The sequence below is a fragment of the Brienomyrus brachyistius genome, chromosome 10 (assembly GCF_023856365.1).
Source record: "Brienomyrus brachyistius isolate T26 chromosome 10, BBRACH_0.4, whole genome shotgun sequence".
Classification (NCBI taxonomy): domain Eukaryota; kingdom Metazoa; phylum Chordata; class Actinopteri; order Osteoglossiformes; family Mormyridae; genus Brienomyrus; species Brienomyrus brachyistius.
The window spans coordinates 24180817-24194681 of record NC_064542.1 but is presented as its reverse complement, the minus strand read 5'-3'; the positions used below and the strand labels follow the sequence as shown (position 1 = coordinate 24194681).

At 45.0% G+C, this 13865-nt stretch overlaps 1 protein-coding gene across 4 annotated transcripts in view; it reads left to right on the top strand.

Annotated features, from left to right (window-relative positions):
- Positions 1–13498, top strand: part of thoc2 (THO complex 2) — a 40954-nt gene extending 27456 nt beyond the window's left edge. Inside the window, exons 28-39 of one of the 4 annotated variants that reach the window (XM_049027653.1) lie at positions 13–197; positions 2281–2465; positions 3003–3105; positions 3622–3980; positions 4133–4191; positions 5994–6029; positions 10875–11012; positions 11175–11241; positions 11373–11521; positions 11901–11977; positions 12151–12199; positions 12691–13498. In XM_049027653.1, coding sequence (XP_048883610.1) covers positions 13–197; positions 2281–2465; positions 3003–3105; positions 3622–3980; positions 4133–4191; positions 5994–6029; positions 10875–11012; positions 11175–11241; positions 11373–11521; positions 11901–11977; positions 12151–12178 — 1386 coding nt within the window. In that variant the 3' untranslated portion in view covers positions 12179–12199; positions 12691–13498. Of the gene's footprint in view, positions 1–12; positions 198–2280; positions 2466–3002; positions 3106–3621; positions 3981–4132; positions 4192–5936; positions 6030–10871; positions 11013–11174; positions 11242–11372; positions 11522–11900; positions 11978–12150; positions 12200–12690 lie in introns of all 4 variants that reach the window. The other 3 variants (XM_049027652.1, XM_049027651.1, XM_049027650.1) reach the window with 3 other exon arrangements.
- Positions 13499–13865: the final 367 nt, after the last annotated feature.

Below are 13865 nucleotides of genomic sequence, written 5' to 3'. Positions count from 1 at the left end.
CTCTCCCCGCAGGCATCCGTGCACTGCCTGGAGACGGGCGAGTACACGCACATCCGCAACATCCTCATCGTGCTCACCAAGATCCTGCCCTGCTACCCCAAAGTGCTGAACCTGGGCCAGGCGCTCGAGTGCCGCGTCCATAAGATCTGCCAGGAGGAGAAGGAGAAGAGGCCTGACCTCTATGCGTTGGCCATGGGGTAACGGAGAGCCACTGAGTTTTGTGTGAAAAACCTCTCGCGCTTTCTTTTGTCCTATCTGGGGGGAATAAGGACAGCGAACCTTCACACACATGATTTGTAACTTGAAGGCCACTTATCATAAAGTAGCAGTTGCATGAGATTCCCCTGGTGGGGGGCTTAGTGGCCGGCGGTGCGGAGCTGCCTCTGCATGTGCTGTCTTTGCAGGTTTGTCTTCAGAGAAACAGCAGAGTATTTCAGTAAAGTTTCCAGTAGCCGAGGGACTGTCGCCCCCATTAAAGATGCCCATGTTGGCTGTGGGAGGCGGAGTCTTGGGCTTCTCCCCTGCCTCATGTCGGGTCGCTCGCGTTCTGGTCTGCCCCGGCCTGCCAGACGGGTGCTCGGGCGTAATCGCTGCATCCTCTGCTTGAGCGACGGCTGCAGCCGCTCCCTGGCAGAGATGGAGTGGCCAGATAAGGTCACGGCTGCCGCACAGCCACCTCATTGCTGCCTAATGAAAACCATTAATTCAATAGGAGGGACTTGTCGGGATCCCGTCGGCCTTTGTCTGCCTGTGATTAAGTGATCCTATCAGTTATCCATTGTAATGAGCTTTTCTGCTTCGTCGTGCTGGGTACGACAGCGCGTAAACAAGCGTTGTCCTCGAGTGCCCCCCCACCCCACAGTAATGGGATTCTCAGGGGTTCCGTGGGGGAACGGCACATCAGACACCATCACGATGGTGATTGGCTCAGCCGCACGGCGACTTTTCGCGCCATTTTTAGTGGATTTCACGCCAGAATATTTGCCTATTTGTGCGTGTTGAGCTGGCCAGACGGTAACGATTCGATGCTCTGTGCTCCTCGTCGTTCCTTCCTCCATTGTGGTTTGCCCATCGTGATGGTTTTTTTATCCTGTCAGGTAAATCTGAGAATCCTTTCTGTGTATAACAATCTCCAGACCTTTCTTTTTGTAATCCTGGACTTCCTGATAAGAGTCGGAATGAGACAAATGAGCTTTTAAGCCCTTTTTGTTACCTCATTTCTTTTTAGTGAGGAAATAATTTAAGGTTTGGGTAGTGCATGAGTTGTTTAGTGACCCTCCCCGGTGCCTCAGTGAAAGCGCCTGTCGCCCTTTGTGTTACTTGGTGTCTGCAGCGCACATCAAAGCTTTATTTCTCTTCATTTCTTCTTTTGGATAAAAGCTTTTAAAAAGAATCACATTAGGAAGTCCTGGTAGGTATAATCTGAGCTTTAAAGGAAATGTCTTCAGTGTCCAGTATATCCTAATGCTGACAGCGACTGCACATGTATTTTAGACCCTGGGTGGTTCCAAGATAGTGATTCTTCGTGCCAAATCGTCCCAGATGCTAACTAATCCTTAGTTTTTAATTTCCTACAGGAGAGCTTAGAGATTTGGAAATTCTGTAACATGGTCCCATGTATCAAACCCTGTGGGTATTTGGTCTTCAATTAACATTTTGACTGGTCCCTGGTTCTTATGTGAGTCTTTGCAGTATTTGGCTGTGTTGAGCGTGACTTATAATTGTGGTCTCCCAGGTCGCTGTTCAGTAATATGCTGTGAAGTATCAGTATTTTGTGTGTGATCTTGGGGTTTAGGTGGGCTAAATGACCTACGACAAGGGTGGCCAATCTTATCCGTAAAGGGCCGGTGCGTATGCAGGTTTTTGGGGTAACCTGTAGGTCAGCTGTACAAGCCCAGGTATGAGGACTCTTCAGTTAATCAGTCCTCTAATTATCAATCTATTTAGGGAGTTGCAGCGATAACCTGCATACACACCGGCCCTTTGCGGAGATTCTGCACTAAATGACTTAATCTTTCCTTGTGTGTACCAAGCCTCAGTGTGTTTACTTGCTTTCCATTGTACACATAACATGTATTTTGGCAAAGACATTTTTAATACCTTCGGTATTTAATACCCTCGGTTTTTTTTCCTTTTCCTTTTGCACTTGCACATTGAATTTGGCCGTGAGCTGCATCATCTGGTTCAGCCTCCCTTGTGTTGTTCAGTGGTAGCTGGTGTGCTATGCTGCTTTATGATTGGCTTGTCTGTGCCCCTTGTGACCATGTGTGCGGCTTGCAGCTATTCTGGCCAGTTGAAAGGCAGGAAAGCACACATGGTCCCTGAGAACGAGTTCCACCACAAGGAGCAGCCGGTGCGCAGTGCCACCCCGGCCAACCTGCAGAACGGCCCAGGCAATGCCGGGAAGCCCAGCGCCGGTACCGCTAACGCTGGCAAGCCAGAGGAGGGCGCCGTAGAGGATACCGGTGAGTCACCACAGCGGGCGTTAGATCACTGAGCTCTGCTTAAATTCCTAATCTAATTTCAAAAGAAATGCTGTCAAATTGATGATGGGGCGGTTTCAGTGCTCAGTGTTTCAGTGGAGGCTAGTGATTTACTGGACCGTAAATATGGTTCCCAGGACTGATATGAAGTGTACTTTTGGCAGACTGCATATTCTGCATAACTCCTGTCCTCATGCATGTATTCAGAGTAAATTGTCACTAAGCATCTCGTCAGCTGCATTTTAATAATACACATGGACAACTCCATCTAGATTTCATTGAGTTTTTGTGCAGTTTGAAAGATGTGATTTCTATAAAAACCTGTCATGAAGTCTATAAAAACCTGTCATGTTTGTCTGTCCCAGTCCAGCACGTACCCAATGCTTTTCTCTCAATATAAAGTCTCCACATTATGACTTTTACAACTGTCACTGAGCCCCAAGCCTGGCTTTTAAGAATACTGATAGGTCAGTAATGTTCACTTATTGAAGCATTTATGTACTGCCAATGTGTTTTTAGACAAACCCAAGGACAAAGCTCAGGGGGCTCTAAAACCGGCCAACAAAGCCAACAGCACGACAAGCAAAGTCCCCACCAGCAATGGCAATGGCGCCCCCAACAGGTATGAGATGGATGTGCAGGAGCTGGTCTCTTCCCTTATGTCATTGAAAGTTTAGATCTATAGGTAAAGAACTTTCATAGCTAGTATATTAACCGCCTGTGATACAAATCAAGCTTTTGTCGTAACGTGCCTCTCCTGTGCACTATGTAATCAAATTGAAGAGGTTCTCAGGCACTGTTCCTAGATACTGTTCTATTAAATTGAGCTATTGCTGACAAAAATGGCTTTGAAGTAACCCTTTTCATGTGCCGTGGCTTTTATGCACACAACAGAGAAGTCACAATAAATTGGTCTGTGTAAAAGGGCATAATGTAATGCTTTTAAGGGATTTGTCAAGGCCAAAGTCCTCTAGCCAGTGTCCTACCTGACAAATGACCTGAGGATTAGACAGAATGTTGCATGTGAGCTTCACTGCTTAGAAATGCTTCCGTTGCGGTAGAAAGGAAGGGCTTCGGGAAGCGGGCCTCCTGGGAACCTCGGCAGGTTGTCTGACGCCATGTGTGTGTCTCCCCTCAGCACCAAGGCTGTGAAGGAGAAGGAAGATAAAGAAAAAAGTGGGAAGGAGAAAAAGGAGAAGAAGGAGAAGACACCAGGCAGCACTCCAGAGGCCAAAGCGACAGGCAGGGAGAAGCAGAAGGAGGAGAAGGCGCGTGACAGCAAGGAGAAGACGCCCAAGGCAGACAAGGACAAGCTGAAGAAGGAAGAGAAGATGGATAAGACCAAGGGTGGCGGTAACCCCGACTTCAAAGCCTCTGACAAGGAGCCCTCCAAGGAGAAGGATGTGGCTAAGGTGAACAGCAAGGGGGAGAAGAGTACCCTAGCTGGGGCCTTGAAGTCTCCTGTTCCCCGGTCGGAGTCCGCTGAGACTGAGCGGGGTGAGTTTCCGCTCCAGAGTGGCCAGTTAAAGCAGACGCTTATTTCCAGCTACGCACAGCTTATTCGTAAATATCAGTTCAACTCAAGTTTTGCTTGTGTCTGTCCCCTTTTAAGAGGGACAATTTCAATCTGTTCTTTCTTCATTTTGCAGAACAAAAAAGACGAAAGCTTGATACCCACGCCTCACCGTCACACTCCTCCACTGTTAAGGTTAGTATGGCCTGAGGAAGCCGCTGCTGTGTTTCTTGCCCTTCTGATTGGAGACAAGTGTTCTTCCAAGTGTCCGTCTTCCTTCAAGTCCGACCACAGAGAATGCCTGCAGGTCCTGTGGAGTCCAGCTTTAAATGGAGAGATGTATAAAGTTTGTACAGCATTTTATGGACTATTTTTATAATAAATATTTTTTGTATGCCGAAGCTGTTAAGGACCTAGCAGAATATTGTAAATAGCAGAATGATTTTTGTTTTTGTCCTTGTCCTGGTCAATATGGAGGATACCTACAAAAGTGCCTGAATGTGTGCTTATAGTTTTTTCCCTGCCTGGAGGAAGGATTTTTGTAAGCTACGTAATTTGTCATATTTAATATTAGTCCCCAGTTTCATTTTTTGGGTTTTTTTGTTTTTTGCTTTTATAAGTCAAATATTTTCTTCAAACACTATGGATTAACTACGGAGTGAAGAATGCATTTTTTTTTTTCCTCTTTAAACACTGCGACAAGATGAAAGTGTTTTTCTCAAGATGAAAGAATCCCATGATGAAGCACCAACGTGATTCCCCAGAATGTTCCGGAGAGGGGCTGGGGGGGCTCCGCAGCCTTTTGGTGCCAAGGGGGAGCATGGAACGCACCGTTAACCTCTAGATGCCTTGCGTTGTTCGTTCAGCGTGTGGTGTGTGTGCCTACCCCCCCCCCCATGAGAAGTGGACACCCCGGCCTTAACCCCCACATCCCTGCAGTGATTCGACAGTAGTGAACCAAGTCAGCCAGACTCTTCAGCAATTGCCAGGAAAAGACCAGGATCCCACCACCGCCGCATCAGCATCAGCAGCAGCAGCAGCACACAAAGAAACACCAACTGCACGGAGGGAAAATACTGCATGTGGGCGTAGCCTTCCAGAAGCTTCTCCCTGTCAGCTCCTGCTCCAGGGAGCTTGTTTCTGTTCTCTGTACCTACCCAACGAGAAGTCATTGTTCCCCCATATCTTGTTCCTTATTGACTGTAAGTTATTAAATTACAGACACATTAAGAAGACATCTTAGCCAGTGACACTGATACCCTCAGCCGCAAAAGGCACACGAGTCCTAGAGCCTTGGAGCAGTTATTAGTGAGCCCACCACATGTATTGTATTGCTAGGCAACACGGGATCATACACAAAGGCACATATCACTTTTAGGCTTGGTGATGGCAGACAGTAACATGCACTAAACAGCCTTTTGGCAGAATCCCTTTATGTAACGCTGCTTTTTGCTGCCACATGCTGAGGAACTTAACAAAACCAGGTCATGATGCTCGACTCATCTCCCAACACAGGCAGTTCAGGTTGTGCTGAAAATCAGCTCGTTTCCCAACCACCACCTAAGCTAAATTTCATATTTCTAGTCTCGCATACAAAAGTGAAATGATTTGGACCAGTGTCTTGGCTTTACACATTTTCCGTTTGATATGTGTGAGACTGCCACAAGGTGTATGATATTCACTGAAATTGAATACATTTTTCGAAAATCAATCACCTTAGGAAGGCTTGCTGATTTCACGCAAGTCTTCAAATACAGATGTCAGGAAAGACTAGAAAGTACCCTGGATAGGGAATACTGAACCTGATGCAGGGAGCAACACGGACCCTAGGTGAACTTTCCCCAGTGAGTCTCTCCTCTTCACCAAATAACCCTGTCAAAGTTCTAGCCCTTGAAGGTCTGTGGGGATGTGTGGAGTGACAGCCATCCTGCCCCCCCCAGTCTCCTGCTGTCTGCCAACCCTTCCAGCTCATCTGTCATCTCCATTCATTCCTACAGGACGGTCTCAACGAACTCAAGGATTCTGCCTCAAAGGTTTGACAAGTTTCAGTGTCTCTTGCTTTCCTGCTCCTCCTGGTTCGTTACTGCTGCCATGCCTGGTGCCTCATAACGCCCCTTTCCTGGGCCTGGGTACTGTTTTTAGTAGCTCTGTGTTAGATGGGAGAGTAACCCAAACGGGTTTCAAGAGAGAGTTAAAAAGAACAAATGAAGTGTATACCATGCTTGAGTTGGAGTCGGGCGTAGGTTAAATATATGTATATATACAGTGGCTGTGTTCAAAATGGTTGTCACTCCCTATTCCCTATATAGAAAAATATGCAGTGTGCTATATAGGGAATTAGTCAGTGAGACAGGGTGACGGGTTTGACAATTACATCCCAGTACACTCTGTGTTGGTATCATAGCAACATTTGACAGCTGACATTTGCAATTGGCAAGATGGAGGCAGCATACAGTTTAAGGAGATGGATGTTTGTGCCTGAAACTTAGTATTTTTATTGCCTTCATTATTATCATAAAGTATTAATCTGAAATGTCAGTGAAATTGCTAGTATTAAGTTACTTTTGAAATGATTACATTTTTCCTTATGGTATACAAACCTGCCCTCTTTTGCCGTTTTGTATCTCGAACGGTGAGTTTGCCGCAGACCCTTCACACTGAATTTGGTGTAGAACATAATGCATGTCACCTGCACCCTGGGCTCTGCTGTGCCCTAGGGTGGGTATAGTGCACTATATAGTAGGGCTGCACGATATTGGAGAAGTTCTGTTGTAATATTAGAATTTTTTTGCAATATAAATTGTGACATTTATAAAAACAAAAACAAAATTAGGTTTATCCAAAATTAACTCTAGTCAAAGAGAATTTACCAAATTATCTGGTTCCCATTACTCACTTGTCTTAGCTCAATATCATCTCTATGGGATCTCAAATATTTCCATACAGCAGAAGACAAATGTCTTTTGCTGACCAATTCTGTGTTTCTCCTCCTTGCTTATTTTGTTAAATTTGTCACACTATGACTGAGTTCAACAACAATGAAAATGACTGACTGGCTTGGATGCAGAGCTCATGCAAAAGCAGAGCAGTAAACAGTTAAAAAAAATACTAGACAATCTTGAAATGGAACAATCATATATATCACTATGTTTTGTTTCTTGTGGCAGTAAATCATTTTACCATAACTTATTGATGCTTTCAACACAGCTCTCGCAGTGCATGGGATTTGACAGTTGCACGTGCAATAACCTGCAATATCAATTAATGTCGCAGCTTGTTCCATACTATATACTGTCATTTTTGACATTTGAAAATTTAAACATTACTACACAATGCTTGTACACACAATATAGTGCACGTAATAGGGAGTAATTCATAGTGCAGTCAATGTCATTAAGTTATCTGCAATACTGATTTAAATCCCATGAATGCTGCTCACATTGCATATACACATTTCACCTGGTAATTTCTGCCGAAAACAAGATATTCAGAAATTATTAGCACCTGGTTTTACAAGGGGTGCAGATTGTCAGTTGAATACTACGCGAGATACGAATGTCAGACCAGTTGTGACCCTTGACAGCATGGAGTTCGCCATATTAATTATAGTAAGCTGCCTGTGTGATGTCTTATTATAGTCGTTTTGCCTCCTGCGCCTCGTGCGCCTGTGATTTGGCTCAGGGTGACTGTGAGGCCTGCCCCCTGCCTTCAGTCCCATCTGGGTTGCTCCCATCATTGGGCTGGTAGCTGGACAGTGGTCTGAAGCTCTGGGAAAGTCTATATGAATAGGTGGAGGCATATAGGAAGGTGGTGATGGTGTCTAAATACCAATTTATAATTCTTCCTAGAATTTACATCATTGATACGGCCTGGCTGTGTTCCCCACACCGTGGCCTGACGCGCACCTCCCCAGAAATGTGACTATAATGCTTAAAGCCAGTTCTCCAGACATTAAAGAAATTCAGCTCTCTGAATGAGTTGATATATTTAGACTTCAGCATTACCACAGTTGCATCATATTGGGGAAGTAGCCAATCCACCACACTTTTAGTTGATGGTGGTTCTACAGTGCCTGAGCTGATTGGCTGAATCACTTCCAGATATGTTTGCACATTTAAAATTCAGCTTTAGTAATGGCACAGAGCACAGATGACTTTTTAAAAGATTTGTTCAAGCATCAAATACAGCAAATTGCTTGTTTAAATACTTGTTCAGAATAATTTTGAAAAAAACTAGTCTGCAGTACTGAAGTTTTCTTTCAGCTGACGTCAGTATTTGTGTGATGGAACGGTGATGTTCCCAGAACCTTTTGAGATCCTCTTTGGCAGGAAGATGTCTGGTTATCTGACTAGCAAGGTAAACTGTGGGTGTTATATTGCTATTGCCAGTAACCCAGATTTTTGTCCGCAGCCTTGCAGTAAATATGGTTCAGTGTGTTGTTTGGACATTTCCTGTGTGTGTGTGTGTGTGTGTGTGTGTGTGTGTGTGTGTGTGTGTGTGTGTGTGTGTGTGTGCCAGTCACTGCAATTTCTCATTCTTGCTTGAGATTGTAGTTTAGATACAAGCCTTTGCTCTTATTTCTTTTGGGTGAGTCTTCTCCACTCCAGAAGAAAGTGTACTTAGTGGCCAATGTGTCAGTTTCTCTGGAAGCCCAGTTTCCTTTACCTCAGTTTAATTAGAAGATGACATAAATCGTCAGATGATTTTTCCGCACATGGGCAGCCTGCAGATACTTAAGTTTTTACTTTTGCTTCTCTTTTGCTATTTTCTCCACCCCGAGGTTTTATTGAACATCTCTAATGGAAACAATTTAGACGTGTTCTCTGAGGGTCTTCTGTGGATCAGATCGGAATTCGTGAAGAATGCCCAGCACAACTTGGATACTTTACATACCTTGGAGTTTTGCAGACCCAGACAGTGAAAACAAAACCATCAGAAGCCTTCAGAGGCCTAATTAATCCCTCAAAAACATTCCTGTAACAACATACCGTAGGCTACTCGTTTCAGACAGACTCCCTCAGCGCTGCTGAGCTCACCTAGACTTCATTGGGCCCATTACGTTTTTCAGCCTTTTTTTTTGTATGCTAAATACTTGAATATAGAAGTAGAAAACCCTCTCTCTCCGCTGTCAGTATGTTACAAGTGACAACACGCTGTAACAGTTGTCAGCTAATAGGGGGATGATTAGTCACAACTTAGACCCCTGTCTGCCTCTCGCATATCACAGACGGCCTTGTTAAACAAGCGCTCGTGTTGCCATCCTGATAAACCTGCTCATCTGCCATTCGCTCGCTGTCACTCCAGTCCCGCGGAAGCGCAGGCAGCAGTCACCTCCCCGCCGCCGACGCCAACTCGCAGCCGGCCGGAGCCTGTCTCACTGTAACTGCGTACGGCGGGGGAGAGATCCGCCTTCGAGCAAACAGACTGGGCCTGTTGAAGCCAGCGGAAGTCTGTGTGCCGCCACACGTCAGGCGGCTTCAGTCGGATGACCCTCCCACTCCTTCCCTGCACTTCCAGGAGCAATCCGCTGTGTGCCGGTATGAATCTTGATAAGACAGCCAGGCAGGGAACACTAATGCTCTGCCTTCCCTACCGGAAAAATTTGACAGCTCTTAAATTCCTAAAATTTTTGCAAGCTATCACTCGGGGCCACCGGGGGAAAAATGAATTATGTAAAACTGAAGGAAAATGGCAGGGATTTGTTGGGTGTTGTGTGTGGGGATCTTGGTCGACACTGATTTGTCCTCAGTTTGAATGTTCCTGCTACCCTTTTGACTGGGTCATATGACTGCTGCTAGAATAAATCAGGGTTACTGCTGTAACTGGATAATCCTCGCAAAGGCCGGCTGTGCCCAAGGTGGATTTCCTCTCCCAGTTTCTTTTAATTCACTGGTTTGTTTGTTTGGTGCATATTGATTGTTGCGAAGCATTTTGTTATTGGTTACACACTAGAACTGTTTTAAAAAAAAAAAATCCTATTGGAATGCCTTGGTTTTCATTATATATTTCTGTATGTTGGGCTTGTACCTGGCCTTAATAGAAAAATTAGCAGCCATTTATAAAGCAAGCAAGATGTTCCCTTTGCATCATGTGCTTCATTACACCTCCAAATTAGAACATGTGTGCTCAGATTGCAGGTTTGAAAGAAAAGCCGCCGGTGCTTACACAGATGTCAGTGTTTTTTACTGTCCCACTTTCAAAAGGGTTATCTAACAGTCTTACCCGTGGGCCTCAAGCAGCCGCGCAGATGACAGTGCAGGTATTATAGTCAAATGTCCCAGCTCTGTCTGGCGTGTTAAAAATGCATAGAGCGTTTTGTAAGTATTTATTGATATTTCCGTGCCGTTTGGAATTTGACTGTTGTGGCCGTTTGCCAAATTAGCGGCGCATTTGGCTGGTACCTGGGCAGCCCTGGGTATGGGCTGTGATTGGGTGAGCAGCTTCCCACAGCAGGCGGATGCCACGTCTCTGGGGAGGCAGTGAAAGAGTAGCCAGACCTGTTGGCCTGCTGAACCTCGTTGTTTCCAGTAGGCGTTAGTATTTGTGCCCATTAATGCTTTCTGTAGTTTTGTTATTTTTATAGTGATAATTACGGTGATTTGAATCTGAGTGCTGGTTGGTTTGTTAGGGTACTCTGCCTCTTCCCTACTTTGCATTTGCAGCAGGTCTTGTGATTTTGAATGCATGTGTAAACGCAGGTCCAGTCAGTGCCAGTACGCAACATGGGCATGCAAGGTCTTGGTGTGCCTGGGGCCTGGAGCGTGGCCTCCCGGGGTCTGCCAGTGGGTGGCGCCAGGCTGGAGCAGTGGAGCTGTTCTTTCTCCTTCAATGAGGTTGTGCCTCAGAGACTCAATTTGCCTGTTCCTTAATCCCAGCAGCACTACGCCAACCACAGCACAGCTACTCAGTCCAAAAGCAAAGAGAGGGAGGTGGATAAGAAAGAAGCAGAGAAACCCAGAGATCGGTCCAAAGAAAGGGAGAGGAAGGAGGATAAAGACAGGAAGGACAGGAAGCGAGTAAGTACTGATCTGAGCGAAGCTGCAGAGTGTCGCCCGGGTGCTGTTTTTGGGCTCTACTTAACCGAAATGAAGTCAAATCAGGGTCTCAGGGTCACGGAGCCTAATACTGTCTCAGCAAAGTTTTCCTGAGCTTTTCCTTTTCTTGTCGTCCTCCCTCAGGATTATTCCAACAGTGACCGTGAGCCGAGTCAGGAAATGAAACGGCGGAAAGATGAGAACGGAACCGGTGAGTCGAATGCGTGGTTTTGGCTGTTCCTCTTCACAGATTCTGTAAAGCTACCTGGACGCTCGCACCTGCCGGCCCCCATGTTCATCATCATGACCTCCATGCTCCCATCCCCCCCCCCCCCCCCCCAGGCTCCTCCAAGCACAGCAGGAGTACCAGCCCCTCCACCTCCCCACGCGCCAATGTCACTGACAAGGAGAGAAGCAAGAGCTCCAAGTCCTCCACCAAGGAAAAGAGTGACCTGGCCAAGGCTGAGAAGAACTCCTCTGGTGGCAAGAAGGTGGGGGTGCCAAGATGCGTCTGCAGTTCTTTTGTCCTGGATCATTTGTCAGTCAGTTATATATAGAATTCAATCATGGGGGGTGGTCTTTTGTGTTTGTCCTACCCAATTTTCTAAGACTTTGCTTTTAAAAATATGAATAAACTTATCAGGAGAATTAGTTCTAATTAACCTACTGATCGAGTGGAGGGGGGGAACGTAGAACCGACTATTTCTGCTGCATATGCATCAATGAATGTGTACCATCAGTATTGAAGCAGACGGGTAGCATGGATTCGGATTCGGAGTGCATAAAAGATTCTTCAGCGCCTTTGTCTGATGATGTTTGTGTATGACGTCTTTTGTGCAAAACTCACACCGGTTCTGTTGCACACTGAAGGAGTCCAGGCACGACAAGGAGAAATCTGATAAGAAGGAGAAGCGCGATGGTACCGGGGCGAAAGACGACAAAAAACAATATCCTTTGCAGAGGACGTGAGCTTAAAGGTGCGGCTTTGAGAACGATCCATCGTCCTCTTGCTGCCAAGGAGTTTAGCGCGGCGTAGATCCTCCAAGCTTCTGACTTTCCCAATCTGTGCTGTGTCTGGGGTTAGCAAGCTTTAAATCAACGTTCACCTTAACAGTGACACTCATAAATCGTCAGAGAAGCACAGATAATGTACAGTGGTCCTGCCAAAGGTGAGTTCACACGTCAGGCGTTTTAAAAATAATTCCCTGGGAGAATGTGCTCGGATGCTTGACCAGCCTGTATGGCGGAGGTCGTGGGCTGGGCACTGTACGCTCACTACTTCCCCATGTTCTCCAAGGTTAAGAATCATTGGCTGGGTATAGCAGGCACTGATTGTTGGGTAATTGTGAGATTTGCGGCTTTTTTAAATAGGATTTTGAAATGTGAATAATAATGAGCACTAAAGCTGCAAGAAAGTACACTAATTATCACAGGCAAATGGCGTCTTGGCAAGTTAAGGAAACGCTTGTGACTGGCTGCAAATTATGTAGCATTGTGTTAAAAAGAACTTAAGTGTGTTTAAATTGAATCGTTTGGCGGCAGAAATAGCTGTTTGTAAATACGCTGCCAGTTCTCTATAGTGCTGGGCTGCTATGTTAAAACTGTCTTTCACATGGGTACCCAGGGTGTAGATTCTGTGACACTTTTCATGTCTTCCCAGAATTCCTTGCTGCGGGCTGCTACAGTCTGGAGAGCCACTTTTACTCAACATTTGCAACGTGTCTGCTTCTTGTTTCACTTCCTATCCTGTCAATCTGTCTGAAAAGAACCATCCATTTTGACAATTGCTCCCTTCATTGATATTTTTTGTACTGCCTAAAAGGGGTCTAGTTCTAGTATTTTAACTTGCTATCCTGTATCTTACACTGTATTTTCAGTAAACAGCTGAAAGTCTTTTCTTTGAATATTAGCACAATGTGCTGCTCACATAACAAAATTTGAGTACAAACAAGTATTGAATACTCTGACTTGCTGTCCTCAAACCTGCCTGCTTTTGTATAATTTCTCAATTGACTTTTTTTTTTAATAGCAATCAACAATACATTTCCCATCTCTGCATTTACCTCATTTAGATTCCGATTTTTATTTATTTTTTTCCTCCTTTTAATCCATGTATGTGGTATTTAGGCATAGTGTTTGGAACAATACAATTGGTCTATTTGTATATTATGTATACAATAATAAAATGGTTACATGTAATTAAAATTTGTTACTTTTATTTCAAATGTCCCTAGCTTAATCGGTTGTGTGTGTGCGTGTGTGCATTTATCATGTTTTTAAATGATTTGTATAAATGAATAAAGTTGCATTTCTTCACTAAGCAATTAAATAGATTGTAAAACTTCAAAAGCTTTGTACTGCATAGTCAAACTTTCAGAACTACTTTTTGGAGTTTTTATCTGCTGTATTCTTCCAGTGTAATGCTTTTTTTTCTAAATAAATGATAGTTTTCCTAGTGGGTCATAAAAGTTGTCATGTGCTTCATTGATCGCTGCCAGCTAAGCTGGCCTCTCAGACGGAGTGACAGGTGCGATCTGGGAGTTCACAGGTGCGATCTGGGAGTTCACAGGTGCGATCTGGGAGTTCACAGGTGCGATCTGGGAGTTCACAGGTGCGATCTGGGAGTTCACAGGTACACCTGAGAGCAGCTCAGTAACAGCTAGAGCTGTTTGCTGCTGCACAGTTTGGAGACGTTTCATTCGTGTTAAATCTAAATGCGCTTTGACCTCATGGTCCATCGGGGTGTACTAGTCATTAGAACCTATAGATACATTCATGCACCAAATTATTTAAAATTACAATGTAAATAATGTATTACTTTGTGTGTTGACTGAT